We start from the raw sequence: 19,616 nt of genomic DNA, 5'->3' as shown, positions 1-19,616 counted from the left end.
GAGTGGTGTTCTTTATTTACTGTCCTGATTTTAAAGATGTTTTTAATACTGGTCGCCACGTTTTGTTCATTTTCATGGTTTCCTTCTTTCTGCTAACACTGCCCATATGCTTGTGGCTTTCAAGGGCTTTTCTGTGTAGTCTGACATTGTGGTTGTGAGAGTGGTCCAGCATTTCTATGTTCTATAATAATAGGCTGTTTCCAGGTTGGTTCATCAAGAACACTCAGAAAACAACAATCAGAAGACAGGGAAATTCCAGACAGGAAACAATCAGGGCCAGCTAACACCTCCCAACAAAGGATTCCTCCAGATAGGAAGCAGCCAGGCTTTGAAACTGCAAAGGCCATTCAATGCTAATCAAGCTGGTCAACTGCAACATTCACACCTGCCTCTTTCTCCCACCGTGGACCTTCCACAGATATATAAACCCCACTTGCCTAGTTTCCAACCGACCTCACAACCTCTGAGGATGCCTGCCACAGATGCAGGCGAAACGTCAGGAGATAATGCTTCTGGAACATGGCCATATAGCCCGGAAAACTCACAGCAACCCAATGATTCCGGCCATGAAAGCCTTCAACGGGACACAAAAACAATGCAATGTATGGGTTGCTGTGAGTTTTCCGGGCGGTATGGCCATGTTCCAGAAGCATTCTTTCCTGACGTTTCGCCTGCATCTATGGCAGGCATCCTCAGAGGTTGTGAGGTCTGTTGGAAACTACTAGGCAAAAGTGGGGTTTAAATATCTGTGGAAGGTTCAGGGTGTTCGACAACACAATGCCATTTATGTTTTTGTTTTGTTTTCAGAGGGACTTCTTGGCTTACTTTCTTGTTTTCCTAGGTACATTTCTTGCTTCCTGACCCTGAGTTTACACCTTTCCTGATGTGGAACTCAGTAGCTGAGGCTGCTTTATGATCTTCATTTCCCATGGTAAGGGGGAACTAGGCAAGGGGGGTTTAAATATCTGTGGAAGGTTCAGGGTGTTCGACAACACAATACCATTTATGTTTTTGTTTTGTTTTCAGAGGGACTTCTTGGCATATTTTCTTGTTTTCCCAGGTACATTTCTTGCTTCCTAACCCTGAGCTTGCACCTTTCCTGATGTGGAACTCAGTAGCCGAGGCTGCTTTATGATCTTCATTTCCCATGGTAAGGGGGTGGTGGGGAAAAAAAACTTTGGGTACATAGATATAATAATTTTTCAAAAGAGAGAGATCCATCCTATCCCTTTCCCAGTTCGCTGCTTCCTAAGCTGGGTTGAGGTTGTTGTGAGTCCACCCCCCCCCCCCGCCTTTTCCACTACCACCACCACCTCCCCTCCTCCTCGGGATGGCTACATTTCCTTTTTCTCTCCCTCTCTCCCGAGCGTCTATCAATGCGCTGTCAATCAAAGCGGCGGCTTCCCTTTCATCTTCTTCCTCCCGCCCCCACCCTTTCAACAGAGCGAGAGAGAGAGGAAAAGGGGGAGGAGGGAGGGAAAGGGGAGTGGGAGGAGGAGGAGGGAATGTTAAAGTTCCACTACGGAGGGAGACAGAGGAGGAGAGAGAGAGAGAGGCAGAGAGAGAGAAACCACTGCCTTTTGGAGCAGGCTCCACGCGAGACCGTGGGTCGCACGCAGCGAGGCGACTCTTTTCCCCCTTCGCATTCCCGAGGATTGTTTGGACCACGAAAGAAGAACCCCACGGACGGAGTCTTTCTCCTGAGGACTTAGTCAACCTTGGACTCTTTTTCTTCTTCTTCTTCCAGGGGAGAAGTTTCGGGGTCTCGCTCAAGGGGCTTCGGGGTCTCCACGCAGCCCTCCTGGCGGACCCCAACCCCCAGAGTCGCCCCTTTTTCTCTCCGGAGGCGACGGCAGCGAGGAAGAGGAGGGAGAGACCTTTCGGAAGGGGGAGACCAGCACTCCCCGGTCCCGGGGACAAAGGCAGAGGCCCGGTGCGTGGGTTTGGGAAGGGGAGAGGATTGGGGAGGCGTGCGTGGCTGGGGAGCTCCGTGGAGGGGAACGAGTGTGCGAGAGAGCGGCTTCCCTTCTTCTCCCTTTCCTCTTCTCCTCTCTCTTTCACTCTGGCATTTCCCCTTCCCTCGGTGAAGTCTCTGTCTGTGGCATTTCCCCTTCCTTCTCCCTTCTTTCTCCACTCTGCCCTGTCAACATCCCTCCAGACTCCCCCAAAATAGCTCTTTTTCCTTTGTGGGAATCTTACTCTCTTGACCTGCATGATTTTTTTATTTCTATTTTTAAAAAGACGATCCCAAGCGGAAGAAGAGAAAAAAAAGAAAGACAGCGGGTGTTTATGTTTTGGAAAAAACAAAACAAAAGTGACGCTATTGGGTTGCTGTGAGTTTTCCGGGCTGTATGGGGAGGTTCCAGAAGCATTCTCTCCTCACCTTCCGCCCACATCTAAGGCAGGCATCCTCAGAGGTTGTGAGGTTTGTTGGGAACTAGGCAAGTGGGGTTTATATACAGTAGAGTCTCACTTATCCAAGGTTCTGGATTATCCAATGCATTTTTGTAGTCAATGTTTTCAATACATTGTGATATTTTGGTGCTAAATTCGTGAATGCAGTAATTACTACATAGCATTAATGTGTAATGAACTACTTTTTCTGTCAAATTTGTTGTATAACATGATGTTTTGGTGCTTAATTTGTAAAATCATAACCTATTTTGATGTTTAATAGGCTTTTTCTTAATCTCTCCTTATTATCCAACATATTCGCTTATCCAACATTCTGCCGGCCCGTTTATGTTGGATATGTGAGACTCTATTGTATCTGTGGAATGCCCAGGGTGGGAGAAAGAGCCTAAAGATCCCACAAGACTACGTTCTATAAAAACCCTAATTGGAGCCCCGGTGGCGAAGTGTGTTAAAGCACTGAGCTGCTGAACTTGCGGACCGAAAGGTCCCAGGTTCAAACCCCAGGAGCGACGTGAGAGGCCGCTGTTAGCTCCAGCTTCTGCCAACCTAGCAGTTCGAAAACATGCCAATGTGAGTAGATCAATAGGTACCTCTCCGGAGGGAAGGTCCCGGCGCTCCATGCAGTTATACCGGCCATATGACCTTGGAGGTGTCTACGGACAACGCCTGCTCTTCGGCTTAGAAATTGAGATGAGCACCAACCCCCAGAGTCAGACATGACTGGACTTACCTTTACCTTAGAGTAGGTCCAAGGTGGGAGAAAGAAGTCTTGTCTGTTTGAGGCAAGTGTGAATGTTGCAATTGATCACCTTGATTAGCATTGAATAGCCTTTCAGTTTGAAGGTCTGGTTGTTTACTGCCTGGGGAAATCCTTTGCTGGGAGGTGTTAGCTGGCCCTGATAGTTTCTTGTCTGGAATTCCCTTCTCTGCCAAAGAGTGCTGGTGCCTCACCAAACTACAGATCCCATGATTCCATGACAGTTAAAGTGGTGCCAATCCTCATTCATTTTAGTGTAGATTCACCCTGAACACCTTGCAACAAAGGATTATCCCAGGCAGGAATCAGCCTGGCCTTGAAGCTGCAAGGCCATTCAATGCTAACCAAGTTGATTAATTGCAACATTCATGCTTACCTCCAATAGACAAGAGTTCTTTCTCCCACCCTGGACCTTCCACAGATATATAAACCCCACTTACCTAGTTTCCACCAAACCTCACAACTTCTGAGGATGCCTGCCATAGATGTGAGTGAAACCTCAAGAGAGAATGCTTCTGCAGCATGGCCATACAGCCCGGAAAGCTCACAGCAACCCACCTTTTTTTTTTTTTTGTAGCAAGTGTGAATGTTGTAATTGATCACCTTGATTAGCATTGAATAGCCTTGTAGCTTCAAAGCTTGGCTGCTTCCTACCTGGGGGAATCCTTTGTTGGGAGGTGATTAGCTGGCCCTGATTGTTTCCTGTCTGGAATTCCCCTGTTTTCTTAGTGTTGGTCTTTATTTACTGTCCTGATTTTAGAGGATTTTTAAAAATACTGGTAGCCAGATTTTGTTCATTTTTATGGTTTCCTCCTTTCTGTTGAAATTGTCCACATGCTTGTGGATTTCAATGGCTTATCTGTGTAGGCTGACATGGTGGTTGTTAGAGTGGTCCAGCATTTCTGTGTTCTCCAATAATATACTGTGTCCAGGTTGGTTCATCACTTATTATTATTATTATTATTATTATTATTATTATTATTATTATTATTATTATAGAACTTTATTTCTGTTCTGCTTATTCTCCCCAAAGAGACTCAGAGCAGATTCCAAATTCAAGGGCAAACATTAACAGCCTTCACTAAAACTGACAAATACCTACATAGCATCCCAGAAAAAAACAACCACATATGAAATCAGTAATTAAACCCTAACATCAAATTAAACCTAACATCAGTGAATTAAACCTAACATCAATAAATTAAACCAACATAGTCAGACAAAAAATTACATAATGGCATAAATTCTGAACAAACATTCACATTAATTTACTGAAGCTAGTTGGAGTTCACAAAGTTGTTTGGTTGGTTGTGTGGCCTATGGTGGTAAATTGGGCTGACATAGACTAGCAGAGCCCAGATACAAAATAGTTCTCAACTCATCAAGTGCTCTGCTAATGGCTTTCTCTGGTTGAGTTAGTCTGCAGTGCCTTTCATATTCATTGATTCCTGTTAGGGTAATGCTGTGGTTGGTGGTCCCTATGTATGTAGACTTGTCCACACCTGTATGGTATAAGGTAGACTCCTGCAGAGGACAGTAAATAAAGAACAACGCTCAAAAACAGAGGAATTCCAGATAATAAACAATCAGGGACAGCGAATCACCTCCCAACAAAGGATTCCCCCAGGCAGGAAGCAGCCACGCTTTGAAGCTGAAAGGCTATTCAATGCTGATCAATAACAACATTGGAGCCTCCGATGGCCTAGGGGATTAAAGCCTCGTGACTTGAAGGCTGGGTTGCTGACCTGAAGGCTGCCAGGTTCGAATCCCACCCGGGGAGAATGAGGATGAGCTCCCTCTATCTGCTCCAGCTCCATGCGGGGACATGAGAGAAGCCTCCCACAAGGATGGTAAAAACATCAAAAACATCTGGGCGTCCCCTGGGCAACGTCCTTGCTGACGGCCAATTCTCTCACTCCAGAAGCAACTCCGGTTGCTCCTGATACGAAAAAAAAATAGCAACATTCACACTTGCCTCAAACAGACAAGACCTGGGCCTTCCACATATATATAAACCCCACTTTCTGAGTTTCTAACAGAACCCACAACCTCTGAGGATGCCTGCCATAGATGTGGGCGAAACGTCAGGAGGGAATGTTTCTGGAACATAGCCACACAGCCCGGAAAACTCACAGCAACCTAGTGATTCCGGCCACGAAAGCCTCCAACAACACAGTGACGCAGAGAAGCCAAACCGGGCAGAGGCGCAAACTTGTCCAGACTTCTTGCGGCAGACACTACAGAAACTGGGGAAGGGAAGGGGGTCTGTATTCCTTCCTTCCTTCCTTCCTTCCTTCCTTCCTCTCTTTTAAAAGCCGGCAGACCAAGCAGAGGGAGAGTCCTTCCCCCTTCTCTTCTCCCCTTTCTCCAGGTGTTTGGTGGTGAGTGGCGTAGGGATGGAAGGAGGGTAACTCTTTGTGTATTTGCGTGGGTTGATTAGATTAGGGAGCCTCCTCTCCAAGACTTCTAACTTCCATCCTTCCTGTTGTTTCTCTTCCTTCCTTCCCTCTCTCCTCCAGGCTCTCCAGAGGCAGCAGCCACGATGCCTCAGCTCTCGGGAGGAGGAGGAGGAGGCGGCGGCGGAGGAGGAGGAGGCGACCCCGAGCTCTGCGCCACCGACGAGATGATCCCTTTCAAAGACGAGGGCGACCCCCAGAAGGAGAAGATCTTCGCCGAGATCAGCCACCCGGAGGAAGAGGGAGACTTGGCCGACATCAAGTCCTCGCTGGTCAACGAGTCGGAAACCATCCCTAGCAGCAATGGGCACGAGGTAAGAAGAAGAAGAAGAAGAGGAAGAGGAGAGTAGGCCATTGGTGTGGGGCAGCGGGAGGTGGCACTGCAGCTGGGAAGGTGGAACAAACTTTCCACCTTCCTTGCTGAGTTTCTCCATACCTCACAACCTCTGAGGATGCCTGCCATAGATGTGGGCGAAACGTCAGGAGATAATACTTCTAGAACATGGCCATACAGCCCGGAAAACATGCAACAACCCTGGAAGAAACTTTCTGGAAGGAGTAGTTATTCACCAGCGAGAGTAAGTTAGTTAAAGTTACGGCAAGGGCAAACTTCGGCCATCCCTCCAGATTTTTTGGACTTCCAACTCCCACAATCCCTAACAATTGCTATGATGAGTTTTCCGGGCTGTATGGCCATTTCTCTGCTGACGTTTCGCTCACATCTATGGCAGGCAACCTCAGATGTTGTGAGGTTTGTTGGGAACTAAGCAAATGAAGTTTACATACTTTATTTGTAAAAGGTCCAAGGTGAGAAAAATAACTCATGTCTGTTGGAGGCAAGTGTAAATGTGGCAATTAATCACTTTGGTTAGCATTGAAAAGCCTTGCAGTTTCAAAGCCTGGCTGCTTCCTGCCTGAGGGAATCCTTTGTTGGGAGGTGTTAGCTGGCCCTGATTGTTTCATGTCTGGGATTCTCCTGTTTATTTATTTATTTACAGTATTTATATTTTGCCCTTCTCACCCCGAAGGGGACTCAGGGCGGATCACATTACACATATAAGGCAAACATTCAATGCCTTAACATAGAACAAAGACAGAGACAAGCTGGCCTCGAACTCATGACCTTTTGGCCAGAGTGATTTGTTGCAGCTGGCTGCAGTTGGCTACTCACCAGCCTGAGCCACAGCCCGGGCCTGTTTTCTGACTCTTGTTCTTTATTTACTGTCCTGGTTTTAGATTTTCTAAAATACTAGTAGCCAGATGGTGTTCATTTTCATGGTTCCCTCCATTCTGTTGAAGTTGTCCACATGCTTGTGGATTTGAATGGCTTCTCTGTGTAGTCTGACAGGATGGTTGTGAGAGTGGTCCAGCATTTCTGTGTTCTCAAATAATATGTTGTGTCCAGGTTGGTTCATCAAGCGCTCTGCTATGTCTGACTTCTCCAGTTGAGTTAGTCTGTAGTGCTTTTCATATTCCTTGATTCATGTTTGCTGGTCCCTATGTAGACTTGTCCACAGCTGCATGGTATACGGTAGATTCCTACTGAGGTAAGAGGATCTTACCATACATGAAGGCAACCATTGACCACATAGGGAAGCTGATGAAGAAACACAACCTACAAACTATCTGCAGACTCACTAAGAAAATCCAACAAATACTACATTCAGCAAAGGACAAGAGGGATCCTCTCACCTCTGCAGGAGTCTACCGTATACTGTGTAGCTGTGGACAAGTCTCCATAGGGACCAGCAAACGCAGCAATGCCCAAACACTGCAGGCTGATTCAACCAGAAAAGTCAGCCATAGCAGAGCACTTGATGAACCAACCTGGACACAGCATATTATTTGAGAACACAGCAATGCTGGACCACTCTCACTCACAGACTACACAGAGAATCCACTGAAATCCACAAGAATGTGGACAATTTCAAGAGAAAGAAGAAGGAAACCATGAAAATGAATAAAATCTGGCTACTAGTATTAAAAGATTCTAAAATCAGGACAGTAAAGAACAGTCATAAGACAGGGGAATTCCAGTCATGAAACAGTCAGGGCAGGTAACAGCTCCCAACAAAGGATTCCCTCAGCCAGGAAGCACCCAGGCCTTGAAACTGAAAGGCTATTCAATGCTAATCAAGATGGCCAATTGAAACATTCACACTTGCTTTTAACAGAAAAGAGTTCTTTCTCCCACCCTGAATCTTCCAGAGATATATAAACCCTACTTGCTTAGTTTCCAAAAGATCTCACAACCTCTGAGGATGCCTGCCATTGATGCGGGCGAAACGTCAGGAAAGCATGCTTCTGGAACATGGCCATGCAGCCCTGAAAACTCAAAGCAGCCCAGCCGGTAGGCTGTTAGGAATTGTGGGAGTTGAAATCCAAAGAACCTGGAGGCTCAAGTTTACCCATGCCTAGGGTTCCATAGCACTGAACCATGGCAGTGAAAAGAGCTGTCTATCTGCCTTCATTCTCTGATGGCAGTACAGCCACGGTCTTAACGCTCAAACCACGGCACCACAAAACCCAATGGATATTTCACAAGAGGGGCCTTTCGGAAGGGCAGGCTCTCCCAGGCGAGCAGGGCCGAGGCAGCCTGCGTGTGTGCCGGGGCATGGAAACCGGGAACCGCCGGCCGGGCGGCTGTTTTTGGACGGCGGCGCTTTGAAATCCGATCCGCCGCGGTTCCCCATGAATGAGCAGCGCTGGGAGAAGAAGAGGAGGAGGAAGAGAAGGAGGAGGGATCGGAGCTGGAAGCTGTTGGCCGCCGCGGAGGCTCTCCCCCTTCCTCCTCTCACTTCCTTTTTGGAGTTGTGACTCGGGGCGAACGCAGAGGTTCAAAAGCAGCCATAGTGTCTGGGTTGCTGTGAGTTTCCCGGGCTGTATGGCCATGTTCAAGAAGCATTATCTCCTGAGGTTTCGCCTGCATTTATGGCAAGCATTCCCAGAGGTTGTGAGGTCTGTTGGAAACTAGTCAAGTAGGGTTTATATATCTGTGGAAGATTCAGGGTGGGAGAAAGAACTTTCAGGCAGGTGTGGATGTTTCCATTGGACACCTTGAATAGCATTGAATAGCCTTGTAGCTTTAAATCCTGGCTGTTTCCTTCCTGGGGGAATCCTTTGTTAGCTAGCCCTGACTGTTTCATGTCTGGAATTCCTGTTTTCAGAGTGTTTTCCTTTATTTACTCTCCTGATTTTAGAGTTCTTTAAATACTGGTAGCCAGATTTTGCTACCAGTATTTTTAAAAACTCTAAAATCAGGAGAGTAAATAAAGAACAACACTCTGAAAACAGGAATATGTAAAGGTTTCCCCTGACGTTAAGTCCAGTCATGTCTGACTCTGGGAGTTGGTGCTCATCTCCATTTCTAAGCCGAAGAGCCGGCGTTGTCCATAGACACCTCCAAGGTCATGTGGCTGGCATGACTGCATGGAGCGTCCTTACCTTCCTGCCGGAGCAGTACATATTGATCTACTCACATTGGCATGTTTTCGAACTGCTAGGTTGGCAGGAGCTAGAGCTAACAGCGGGGGCTCACTCTGCTTCCGGGGTTTGAACCTGGGACCTTTCGGTCTGCAAGTTCAGCAGCTCAGCGCTTTAACGCACTTCGCCACCGGGGCTCCCAGCATTCTGAAAACGGTAATTCCAGACACGAATCAATCAGGGCCAGCTAACACCTCCCAACAAAGGATTCCCCCAGGCAGGGAGCAGCCAGACCTTGAAGCTGAAAGGCTATTCAATGCTGATCAGGGTGGCCAATGGAAACATCCACACCTGCCTGAAACAGACAAGAGTTCTTTCTCCCACCCTGGACATCATTCCACAGATATATAAACCTCACTTGCCTAGTTTCCAATAGACCTCACAACCTCTGAGGATGCCTGCCATAGATGCAGGCGAAATGTCAGGAGATAATGCTTCTGGAACATGGCCATACAGCTCGGAAAACTCACATCAACCCTGTGATTCTGGCCATAAAAGCGTTCAACAGCCAAAAAAAGTTATTTCAGAAAATTTCAGGGATCAAATTTGGCAGTATAGTACAGAGAAAGGCACTGTAGCCTTAAGTAGGCAGTTCTCTGATGTTTTCATGTTGCTGCCAAAGGAAACAGGATGAGCCTGCCGCATGTATTACCCAAGCCTGAATTTCAGTAAATCAGAGCATGTTTCAGGGGGAAAAGATGCATGAAAGGTATCTGTAGAAACTCTAGAACCCTTACTTCTCTGGCTTCAGTGGCTTGACCATGGGAACTGGGAGCTGCTGCTTGTATATCAGGAGAAACACCTTCTTCTCTTGCTGCTGCCGGATTCTGATATCAGCAATATATTAAGAAAATAAGTGGAGCTGTAACAAAAACAGGCAGCAGAATGGTCTCAAGCAGACACACTTCAAATAAATTCCACTCAAAATCAGTGTCATTTACAATCCTGGCGGCAGTCCTGAGAATAAAGCATATGGAAAGTCAGCAGGACTTTGTTCAGAGATGGGATTGAGTTACAAACTTGCTTCAGTTTAAGTTGTTCATTGTTTGCCTTGGCTTTGTGTTATTTTCATTGTTTCTAGCCTGTCTCACGATTCGCAGGAACTTGCACAGATTGATTTGAAAGTAGTAGCTGGTTAACTTTATTGTCAATAAATACGTATTAGTTGTCGAAGGCTTTCATGGCCAGAATCACTGGGTTGCTGTGAGTTTTCCAGGCTATATGGTCATCTTCCAGAAGCATTCTCTCCTGATATTTTTCCTACATCTGTGGCAGGCATCCTCAGAGGTTGTGTGGTATGTTGGAAACTAGGGAAGTGGGGTTTATATATCTATGGAGTCTAATACCAAATAAACAAGAGTTATTTCTCCCAATCTGGACTTTCCACAAATATATAAACCCCACTTGCCTAGTTTCCAACAGACTTCACAACCACTGAGGGTACCTGACATAGATGTGGGTGAAACATCAGGAGAGAATGCTTCTGGAACATGACCATGCAGCCTGGAAAACTCACAGAAACCCAATACATATTAGAATAATCTGCACTATTTGGTAAACAAGCATGTTAGCTATTAGTTCTTGTAGCTTGTTATGTTTGTTGCATTTATCCTGTGTAATGCATAATAATTTTTATTTTATTTTTGGTGTGGACATGATGCCTCACCAATCTACAATATATTGTAAGTCCCTTCTCCTTTATACTGCAGTCCTCAAGCAAGTTACCTGGAAGTAATTCGTGTTTAATGCAGTGAGACTTATTTCTACATCGATATTCATAGTATTGAATGTAAATCAATTTTCATGGCATAGAATCATAGAATCATAGAATCATAGAATAGTAGAGTTGGAAGAGACCACATGGGCCATCTAGTCCAACCCCCTGCTAAGAAGCAGGAAATCGCATTCAAAGCACCCCCCGACAGATGGCCATCCAGCCTCTGCTTAAAAGCCTCCAAGGAAGGAGCCTCCACCATGGCCCGGGGAGAGAGTTCCACTGTCGAACAGCTCTCACAGTGAGGAAGTTCTTCCTGATGTTCAGGTGGAATCTCCTTTCCTGTAGTTTGAAGCCATTGTTCCGTGTCCTAGTCTGCAGGGCAGCAGAAAACAAGCTTGCTCCCTCTTCCCTATGACTTCCCTTCACATATTTGTACATGGCTATCATGTCTCCTCTCAGCCTTCTCTTCTGCAGGCTAAACATGCCCAGCTCTTTAAGCCGCTCCTCATAGGGCTTGTCCTCATAGGGCTAGGAAAGTTTATATGAAAAAGAATAATATAATAAACACCATTAAGCCTAGAATAGCCATACAATCTCTTGGGTTTAAATCAGCAAGGTCAGAGCATTAGTCATCAACTGTATAAAGCATTTGCATAAACTGTTTAGTAATTTACCAGCATTAAAGCAATCAGGAAATGGTTTGGGTTTCCTGGACCATGTTCCAGAAGCATTCTCTCCTGATGTTTCATCCACATCTCAGAGGTTGTGAAGTCTGTTGGAAACTAGGCAAATGGGGAATGCCCTGGGTGGGAGAAATAACTCTTGTCTTTTGAGGCAAGTGTGAAGGTTGCAGTTGGCCAGCTTGATTAGCATTTAATGGCCTTGCAGCTTCAAAGCTTGACTGCTTCCTGCCTGGGGAGGTGTTAGATTTAATGGTAATACAGAGACTCTCAGTGACATTTTTCAAAATAAAACTGTAGAAGCCACTATGTCACTAAACATGGAAAGCCAGTAAAGCTGAACAAAGTTAGACAACATAAACCCTTTGCTTCCTTTTCTGGAGCATCATTTCAAGCTTATACATTAGGAAGTTATTCTGTTTCTGTAGCAGTCGGACATCACCAGGTTTTAGCATGGACAAATCAAATTAAATGGATGCTAATGTGATAATGATATTGGATGGTTTCTTTTTGGCTAGGTGTCCAGGCAAGGCCAGCCTCAGGAAATTTACCATGACAAAGGCAGAGAACATCCTGAGGAAGGTGAGAGTTGTTCTTTACTTTACAAAGTTTCACGTTGTTGCTTTACATTGTGGCAGAGGTGTACCTGTAACAGTTCTTTAGAATCTGTATAATATCAGCAGGTTCATGTGGCAACTGATAGTATGCCTGTGTGTGTGCCTTCAATTCACCTTAAGATAATCCCATTAGTTTTATAGGGTTTTCTTAGGCAAGGAGTGTTCAGAGGTGGTTTTGCCAGTCCCTTCTTCTGAAATATAGCCTACAGCACTTGTTATTCATTGGAGGTCTCTCATCCAGGGCCTGACCTGGCTTAGCTTCCAACTTCAGACAGAATCTGGTATATGTCGGATATTTAGGTGGTACGGTGTGTCTGAATTTTTTTTAAAAAACTGTATTTGAATAGTTTTGGAAAAAAGGTTTAGTTCTTACTTTGTACCTTTGTGCAATGGATACGTTTCCAATTCATTTTAGATCCTTGGCATGAAGCATGAGAAGGATCCATTCTTATATTTCCTTTGTAGGAAAGCAGATGTCCACTCTTGTCCTTTCAGGATGCGATTGCATTTACTTTCTACCTCCCTGCTTTTGCCTTTTCTTTAAAGTTCAGGAGAGGTTACTTCAGTGATCGCTGAGGCATGATGTTGGAATCAGCATAATTCAAACAGCACAGTGGTCGCCTGAAGTGCTAATTAGCTAAATATTTTGGATGACCCTCAAATTACACGACTTGATGAGAGTTTTCCCCCCCAATGAGGCTGACTGGGTGAACACGATTCTTACAGCAGAATCTATTGATTTCAGGTCATTGAAGACAGAAATGAGTGTTGTTGGCTGGAGGATTGTAGTGAAGGGTTTGGTAGCCTGTGTCAATAAGAGTTGTAACAAGAACTCTGCCAAATTCAGCATTTCAGCTTCTGTCTGGGTGCTTGCAAAATAGCCATTATCATTTAAATTAGACCTTAAGCAGATTAAAAATGGAACCCCCTATGATGAATAGTCCCAGAACTAGCAGCAGGGTACTGTTGTATGCCAGTCTGAAATCTTTTTTCTCCTTAATTGCTTCTAATTGGCACGATCAGAATAAACTTCCTCATTCTACATGTATACAGACTACAAGAGGGATGATTTGTTAAACAAACACCCAAGCTAGTTAGAACATCTCAGTTATTCACTACAGAAATATGAGACTTTTCATGTCTCATATTTAAAGATATTTATTTGAAATTTTGATTTTTATGCAGAGTTGGTTGGGAGTGGTGGTGTTTTCTTCCCTCCTCCTTCTGCAAAATGACATGCACTAAAATCTGCTAGTAGACTCAGTTAAAACTTATGCCCACTTTAACAATATCTTTCTGAAAGGCCTACGAAATGAAAACATGTAAACACTGATAATAAAAACTGGAACATTTTCTTTAAGTGCTGGAAGAATATGAGTTATTATTTTGTACAGAAATTGCTTACACATTAGAACCGTAGATAGTAACTCTATTAACCATGCTTCTCTTTACAGGCAAACACACAGATGGTGGCTTATATGGTAAAGGACCGTCTTACTCTGGTTATTCTGGGTATATTATGATGCCAAATATGAATAATGACCCCTATATGTCTAATGGATCCCTTTCTCCACCGATCCCTAGAACAGTAAGTTTACTTTTTTATATATATCCAGCTATATATCTGCCTGTCTAGAATTGCAGAAGGAGATTATTCTATCAAGACAAGAGTTGTTTACAGATTAGCAGGTCTTTAGTTTTGATAGGATTAAAGAAGAATGCTTATTTCTAATTAAGGTGCTGACAGTGCATTCCTGCTGCTCAGGCTCATTTCTCACTGTGCATAAGCTTTCTAGGAATTTTGAAAAGCTTACAGAGGAGTATAAGAGGTGAATCATACCAAATAGCTTGGTGGTGTGGCTTCAGTGGTAGGCATAACCAACCGTTGGTTTTACATTTGTAGCACTTATGGTGAAGTGGGCTTTGATTTGATAGTGTTGTTTAAGCGTTTCATAAGATCTTAGATTTACATGCCTTGAGTGCAAAGCCCATCAAGCTCAATATGGTATAGATCTGATCAGACATTCAAGAATTGATTTGTATTCCTGCATGGCTGAGTATATCCAAAAGGAAGGTGTATTGAATTTTATGGCATCACTGAGCGGCATTCAACAAAGTGAGCATTTAAAACACAACAACCACTTTTGCATCCTGATTGCACCGAGAGGAGAGTTGGATGCATCTTAAAGTTTGTATGCAAACAGCAAATATTGGGCACATGGTTAATGATCTCAATGCATGCATTCTGCAGATAAAACATATGCACCTATGTGACAATGTATGGTAGCAACTATGGCTTGAAGTGACCCATTGACTAAAATTTTATGTAAATTTATTTGGGACTTACTCCAGTTTGAAATTTGTTAGCTTAGCCTTAGTTGCTTTCAAGTGGTCCCTGATTTATGACAAACCTGCGATAGAATTGCCTTAGCAAAATGTTTTCTGATGGCTTAGTGACTGACCTGACAAATTACCCAGTGTCTTATTCCATCCTATTGAACAAAATGGGAAGTTCAAGCTGGTTCCATAGCAATGTTTCTTGTTGTGATGTTTATGTGTTACTGGTGATTCCTTACATGAACCTAAAAATAAAAAGTTTACAAGTTTTAGAAGATAGCTGATTGCATGAGGATAAAGTATGTAAAATGTCTAAAATGTATTGTTTAGCATGTGTCCATGCTTCCTATTGATTTACTTTAGAGGCATTTACTTTGGCTTGATATGCATATGAAAATATTGGTAATTGATAATTGTATGCGTGTACATACAAATTTAAAATATGATTGTGGAGGATATAAATAGCTGGAAAATACTGAATATTCTTGTGTGTTTCAAGCTGTGTCACTTTGTTGACTTCAGTTTGTTTCCCCACCTTCAGGTTATATCATTTATGCTCTATGTGTTTTAGTGATAAATCATCAGTTATAAGGCATTCAGTGATATAAATCATGACATTCAAACATATTCTTTCTAGGCTTTTGGAATTTTGTGTCAACTGCAGAGTTCCCATTAAGATAATTCCTAACTGGTTGGATAAAATAAGCTTGGAGGGGGTGGAAATAGCTTACAGAGGTATTTACCGGAGTGGTGGAATATGATGGTTTTGAGAAAGATTCATCCCTACAATTGCATATTTGTGTTACCTTGACAAACAGGTTTGGAAACACATATTTTCTAGGGTGAGAAAATTCTGCTTTTCCATTCCTGCCTTTTTAGTAGAGCTTTAGTTATACCACCTTCTGGTTTCTTTTCCGATCCATTTAAAGATGTATAATTCTCTCCTGTGTTGAAGGGACCATTTGTGTGCAGACTTGTTTTAAGGTAGATGAGAAATTCTTCGCTAATGTAACAAAGGATCTGCAAGTTTCTTGCATCTGTTTCCTCAAAGGTGTTAGGATACAGAGAATGCTGTAGTGCATTTTGAATGCAGAGAATTTCCTCGCCTTTTTACTGGATAGCATGACTTGTCAATTAGCAGGAAATCTGAGGAATACCATTACGTACTGAGAGACATCTGCATCTAATTAGTTGCTGTGTATTTGATATTCAGATGCAGGTGAAGGTGGGTGGGAAGCATGGTGTATACCTAAACTGCTCACTATTTTTGTGTATATGTATCTTCAAGCAGCTTGTTAACTGATGGTGCCTCATGAGGTTTTCTTAGGCAAGGAATGCTCAGAGGTGGCTTTGTAAGTTCCTTCCTCTGAAATTTCATCTGCAATATCTTGGACACATTGCTGGCCTCCCATCCAAGTACTAACCAGGAATGACTCTGCTTAGCTTCTGGGAGCAGATGTCATCTTGTGCTTTTAGGGTGTGGCATATTAAAATTCTTGATGAACAGAAATATTCATATTGGAAGGCGTTTGAGATTGTGCATAGTTTAAATAAAGCCTGAATATATCCTTGCATATTTTGTCATGTAAAAATGTCATACAGTTTGATGCAGTTTAGTAAATTTCATTAAGAAAATTCATGGGGTTGCCATAAGTTGAAAGACTATTTGAAGGCACTCACATACTTGTATTTGTTGGGATCTGTTTGGCAGGATGTTCAGTATATTTTGAAGTCACAAAACAGCTAGCTTGGTAAAAAAAAATACTTCACTTACTTCCCATCATTTTATGCCAGTAATGATTAACACTGGCAGATTCCAGGGTTATCCTGGGAATTTGTTTGAGTTAAGTAGATTATCAAAAAGTTTCCCAAAATTTTAAAAAAATCTGCAAATGATTGTATCGTTATATATAGGGAGATACTTTGATGTTGTAGCCCAGGGGTCCCCAAACTAAGGCCCGGGGGCCGGATGCGGCCCATCGAAGCCATTTATCTGGCCCCCAAGGCACAAGGGCAGAAGGGGGTTGGGCTAAATGACCCAAGGGGTCTCTTCTTCTCTTACAACCATTATTATTATTATTATTATTATTATTATTATTATTATTATTACTATTATTATTATTAATATTAAGGCTGGGTGGCCATCTTTCAGGGGTGCTTTGCATCTGCTTTTGGTGCACAGAGGCAGAAGGGGGTTGGACTCAATGGCCCAAAGGGTCTCTTCCAACCCTCTTTATTATTATTATTATTATTAACATTGAGGCTGGGTGGCCATCTGTCAGGGGTGCTTTGCTTGTGTTTTTGGTGCACAAAGGCAGAAGGGGATTGGACTCAATGGCCCAAAGGGTCTCTTCCAACCCTCTTTATTATTATTATTATTATTATTATTATTATTATTATTGTTATTATTATTATTAACATTGAGGCTGGGTGGCCATCTGTCAGGGGTGCTTTGCTTGTGCTTTCGGTGCACAAAGGCAGAAGGGGATTGGACTCAATGGCCCAAGGAGTCTCTTCCAATCCTCTTTATTATTATTATTGCTATTATTATTGCTATTATTATTGCTATTATTATTGCTATTATTATTATTATTATTATTATTATTATTATTATTATTATTATTATTATTATTATTGCTCGGTGGCCAACTATAGTCCGGCCCTCCAACAGTCCGAAGGATTGTGAACTGGCCCCCTGTTTAAAAAGTTTGGGGACCCCTGTTGTAGCCTATAGTGGTGTCTTGCAGGTGAACAGCAGCTCAAGGACTCATTAAGGAGAGATACATCTCATTTATTATTTATTCTTATTTATTTATTTCACCTGGAATAGTTTAAAATACATTACACATGTATCCTTGGTTCACTTCTGACATGATAAATAAATACCTGGAATAGTGTGTCCTTGTGGACTTGGAAGGGTAAAAGGCTTTAAAACCAGCTACATGTTAGCTTTAACACTGCAGTTTACTCCTGTTTTAGGACGGTGACCTAAGCTGCATTTCCCTCTGTGTGCTATGTTCACTTTGAGAGAGAGAATGTTGTTGTTGGGGACCTTCTACTCATTTCTGACCTAAGATGACGCTGTCACAGGATTTTCTTGGCAGATTTGTTCAGAGGAATTTTATCATTGTTTTCTTCTGAAGTCACCAAGAGGGCTTCAATGGGAATTTGAATCTTGGTCTTCAGAGTTTGAGTGCAAAGCTCAAACTATTGCACTGTCCTGGCTTCCAGACTTGTGAATGAATGAGCATTATTTTGGAGCCCTTTTCTGTCACGAGTTGCTCTGAATTATCTTCCAGGTTGTGAACTGTGTCCTTTTGAAGTGATTAGAGCACACAGTATATATCTTTTACTTTCCTTTTCAAAGATTGTTTATATGTTTGTGAGGACATCCTTAGTTCAAAAGACCCTATCTGGAAAGATGAGTAAATGAGCTCATTCTTTAGGACAAGAATGAATAATTATGATGACATCCCTGTTTATAGGTTAAAGATACTCCTAGTGGAAAAATATATATTGCTGTATCTTTATTCCTAAACCTTCCTTTCCTTTCTAATCCAATCTAGATTTTCCCCATTTGTTTTTATTCTCAGTCAACCTATGTTGTCCTTGAATACTTCAGGTTACAAGTTTCCCATTTGCTGGAAGAGAAATAGTTGTAATAATGGAAGAAAAAAGCATGAACAGCTGGAGCTGCAAAAGGCAGAAAAATCCTTCACAAAGCAAGTGTTAATGTAGCACACTTGTAAAGAGTGAGAATTGTGTGCCTTCTGGCAGTTTCTCTCATAACGTAGGAGTGTTAAACAGAGAAGAAGATAGAAGAAAAGGAGGCATTAGTATTATTTCAGTTATTTTCAGTTTTGTTTTGTTTTTGCTGTCTGTGCCCCTGTTCAGAAGATTTCACCTCACTTTCTGTCCCTGTGGATTTTGAAAAAAAAAATGGCTTGTTGTGGAAACAAAGATTGGGAATAAAGCTTCAGTGGAGGCAGCTTTTCCCCATGATAATCCTTTCAGGAGTGAATATCCCTTCTGAAGGGAAGTTTTCTTTCACTTCCTGTTGTCTCACCCTATTCTTAACTATGAGTTGTTTGTAAGTCAGATGTTTATAACTAGGGGATTGCCTGTATATGAAATTCTCAAGTAGTGCTGGCACTAGAAAAAAATATGGGAAGTAGCTCAGATGGTGCGAAGTCTATTTCCAGGTGGGTGAGAAGTAGAAAATTGCAATGCCATTTTTTTTCAAGAAATCTGGGGGTCTGCAGAAAGGGGATTGGGGGACCCACAGAACCCATAGGTTGTACTTGTTCTCTTCCTCACATTCTTGCATGATGATATATTAATTCATCTATATATGTAATGACAGTAATTCTAAAATGGATGGGGAACAGTTGGATTTCTTGGGAAGCAGTGCCAGAGCATCCTTGTGACCAGAATGACCCCTCTCTCAAAAAGCTCTGGGGTTCAGCAAGCCCTCTGTATGAGGTACCTTCTTTCTAAATCAGAATTAAGAATGCACATAAAAGAAACTATGAATGAGAGTTTTGGAAATTTGGGGACAGCTGCTTTGTGTAGCTCAGATAAAGAAGAATAGAATATAGTACTCAGGCCACTTCCACACAGCTGAAGAAAATCCCGCTGGAATATATGGCAGTGTGGACTCAGATAAACCAGTTTAAAGCAGATACTATGGGATTTTCTGCCTTGATATTCTGGGTTATAAGAAGGGCCCTTGGTTGCACATCTGAAAAACATTATTGTTTTTGTTACATTTGAGAGACCACTGACAGTGCAGCTGTGCCTTATACAGTTCTTGCCATGTGCTTCCTTTGCCTAAGCTATGAGAACACTTCAAATGTTCTTGGCCCAAAACTAAGTGGTATGCCAGTTTCGTATTGTGGAAAACAATATGGAAATATTCAGCCAAACAATGGGTTTCGACATGGCCCCAAGAACTGCTACTTCCAATACATGTTGTACTTGAGTTTGGATACCCAAGTGCAAAACACATGCTTATTATGCCAGTTACAATAAAAGGAGTAATTTGTGTAATTATTTTCTTTTTCTTCAGAATGAGAAATAAGCCCTTTCCTTAGTCCTCTGAGGGCAGTCCTGGTAAATGGACTCAGAATATAGGTAAAGCGGGATAATCAGGAG

The 19,616-nt window shown here is 42.8% G+C and overlaps 1 protein-coding gene across 4 annotated transcripts in view; it reads left to right on the top strand.

Annotated features, from left to right (window-relative positions):
* Window positions 1-1,524: 1,524 nt before the first annotated feature.
* Window positions 1,525-19,616, top strand: part of lef1 (lymphoid enhancer binding factor 1) — a 122,832-nt gene continuing 104,740 nt past the window's right edge. For 2 of the 4 annotated variants that reach the window (XM_008119350.3, XM_008119351.3), the window contains exons 1-4: window positions 1,528-1,933; window positions 5,692-5,942; window positions 12,027-12,090; window positions 13,580-13,713. In XM_008119350.3, coding sequence (XP_008117557.2) covers window positions 5,715-5,942; window positions 12,027-12,090; window positions 13,580-13,713 — 426 coding nt within the window. In that variant the 5' untranslated portion in view covers window positions 1,528-1,933; window positions 5,692-5,714. Of the gene's footprint in view, window positions 1,934-5,691; window positions 5,943-12,026; window positions 12,091-13,579; window positions 13,714-19,616 lie in introns of all 4 variants that reach the window. The other 2 variants (XM_008119349.3, XM_003226503.4) reach the window with 2 other exon arrangements.

This window comes from Anolis carolinensis, chromosome 5 (assembly GCF_035594765.1).
Source record: "Anolis carolinensis isolate JA03-04 chromosome 5, rAnoCar3.1.pri, whole genome shotgun sequence".
NCBI classification, from domain to species: domain Eukaryota; kingdom Metazoa; phylum Chordata; class Lepidosauria; order Squamata; family Dactyloidae; genus Anolis; species Anolis carolinensis.
Note: the sequence above shows the minus strand (reverse complement) of the source record. Positions and strands in the feature narration are given on the sequence as shown.